This window comes from Antechinus flavipes, chromosome 3 (assembly GCF_016432865.1).
Source record: "Antechinus flavipes isolate AdamAnt ecotype Samford, QLD, Australia chromosome 3, AdamAnt_v2, whole genome shotgun sequence".
NCBI classification, from domain to species: Eukaryota; Metazoa; Chordata; class Mammalia; order Dasyuromorphia; family Dasyuridae; genus Antechinus; species Antechinus flavipes.
Genome location: NC_067400.1, coordinates 568,695,834 through 568,698,235, shown reverse-complemented (window position 1 = coordinate 568,698,235; position 2,402 = coordinate 568,695,834). Strand labels below are relative to the sequence as shown.

General features: G+C 40.2%; 1 protein-coding gene across 1 annotated transcript; it reads left to right on the top strand.

The window, feature by feature from the left end:
- The first annotated feature begins 267 nt into the window (after positions 1-267).
- LOC127558144 (ankyrin repeat domain-containing protein 7-like) lies at positions 268-1,683 on the top strand. The gene has a single exon (XM_051991371.1). The coding sequence runs from the start codon at positions 521-523 to the stop codon at positions 1,475-1,477; it is 957 nt and encodes a 318-aa protein (XP_051847331.1). The 5' UTR covers positions 268-520; the 3' UTR covers positions 1,478-1,683.
- Positions 1,684-2,402: the final 719 nt, after the last annotated feature.

Here is a 2,402-nt window from a genome sequence, read left to right as displayed (position 1 = left end):
GTGACCGTGGGGCAAGTCACTTAACCCCAATTGCCTCAGCAAAACTTTTTTAAAATTGCAAAAAACTGGGGAAATTATGTAGTACAGTGTCTTCATTTTTACAGAAGACTTGGAGAGTATTTTGCCCATCTCCATCTCGGCCTAAGAGTCACGTTTGAGCACGAGACGAAAGAACTCCAGCAGCCGGCCTGGAGCTCACCCATCCTCTCTGCCTTGAACTTGGCACAAACCTCGCGCTGAGAACTAACGAGACTAGCACCTGAGCATTTACCGGTGCGCGACTTAAGTGACTTTACCGTTGGGCCCGTGCGCACTACCAGCGGATCTGCCAAACCTACGGGCAGTTCAGTTTCTTTCCGAGGTCGCAACCGTCTCTAGCGTTGAATTGATTATTATAACTGTTCCGGCGCCCGGTTCTCTAAACCTCCTCTTACTGAGATTTCCCCCCTTGACTCTGGAGTGGAGGACCCTGAAGGCTCTCTCTCGAGTTTTGTCAACCCGCCCTGAAGCTGCCTCCGGAATGAAGAAGATTTTCAGCTTCGGCCAAAAGAAAAGGCAGAATCCATCTAACTCCTTTGCCGCCCCGCGGAGGGACTGTGGGGTCCGAGCGTCCGGCCGCAATGCGGGCTATCTCATCCGGGACAAAGACCTCGGGAAACTCCACAAAGCTGCCTCGATCGGGGACGTGGCGAAGGTGCAGCACCTGCTGCTGCTCAGGAAGCAGGACATGAACGATCTGGATAAAGTAAAGCGCACACCTCTACATCTGGCCTGCGCCAATGGATATCCAGATGTCGTGTCTCTCTTAGTAGAGAGAAAATGTAAACTAAACTTGTGTGACAACGACAGTCGAACACCTTTAATTAAGGCGGTAGAGTGTCAGCAGGAAGAGTGTGCGACAATCCTGCTGGAACATGGCGCCGACGCTAATCTTGTAGACGCCAACAATAACACTGCTCTGCACTACGCTGCCTCGGGTCTGAACAAAGACATAGCCGCAAAGCTACTTAAACATAAAACCAATATTGAAGCAAAAAACAAAGAAGGCTATACCCCACTTTTACTTGCAATTACAGAAAACAACCATGATATGGTAGACTTTTTCTTAAAGAATGGTGCAAATGTGAATGCCTCAGATAAGTCTAAAAGAACAGCCCTCATGATTGCTGTCAGTAGTGAACCAACAGGTATAGTCAGTCTTCTTCTTAGATATGATGTTGATCTCTCTTGCCAAGATATATATGGATGCACAGCTGAGGAGTATGCTATTGTAAGCGGTTATCCTATCTATCACCAGCTAATCAATCAATATGAAATACGGAAGAAACATAATCAGCGCCTTTCACCCCAAATCAACTCTTCAGAGAGGGTTTCTACTACTGGATTTAATTTGGGTGGACCTGCCCTGGACAAAGAACTACAGAAATCTCCAGTGCAGACATCAGGAAGGAGAATTGCAGGGGGAAATATTCTGTGAAATAACCAAATATTTATTCAAGAAATAACTAAATTAGTTGCTTTGCTGGTTCAAATTTTGGTTTTGGTGTTTTTACTAATTTTGGACAAAATAGGATAGGATTCATTATATTGATTTGGTGGGGGCATGCCATTAGAAAGTAGCATACAGTTTTTGGACTTGATAAGCTTTGAAAAATTTATTAAGAAATTTCAGGAGGAAAGTTGTAGTAGAATCTGTGTAGCATATCTATTTTTTTGAATAATCTTCAAAGTTTGAACTTTTTATCTAAAATATCTTTGATATTTCCTATTTTAAAAATTTTGTAATGGTAATTTTTGTATTCATTATTGGATTAATTCTCATGTTTATATTGATAAATTGATTATAGTTCATATTTTTATTATAACTGTACTCTGTGTTATATATAAAAATAAACTAAAAAATCTGCAGTTTCATGCATGATTCTCTTTTTGCTTATTCTACTTTTATGGAAATGATTGTTTTATAAAATTAAGAATTTAAAAAAATGCTCTATGTGGTTATCTACTTATCTTTATATCAAGTCATTGATAAAAATATTAAATATTGAAGTTCACTCCTAGTATTTTATAACTAAGGGGTAGCTAAGCTCAGTGGACAGAGTACCAAGACTGGAGTTAGGAAAACTCATCTTCCTGAGCTCAAAAATGGTTTCAGACACATACTAGCTGTGTGACCCTAGGCAAATCACTTAACTCTGTTTGCCTCAGTTCATCTGTAAAAAGGAGCTGGAAGCTGAAGAAGAAAATGGCAAACCACTAGTATCTTTGCCAATTTAAATTGAGTCACAAGAAGTTGGTTATGACTGAAAAACAACTATATTGTATATAGATTTTGTACACTGAAAAAGAAGAAAAAGAGAAATAGCAACTCATGCTATGGAATTTTATTGGGATTAGGATGT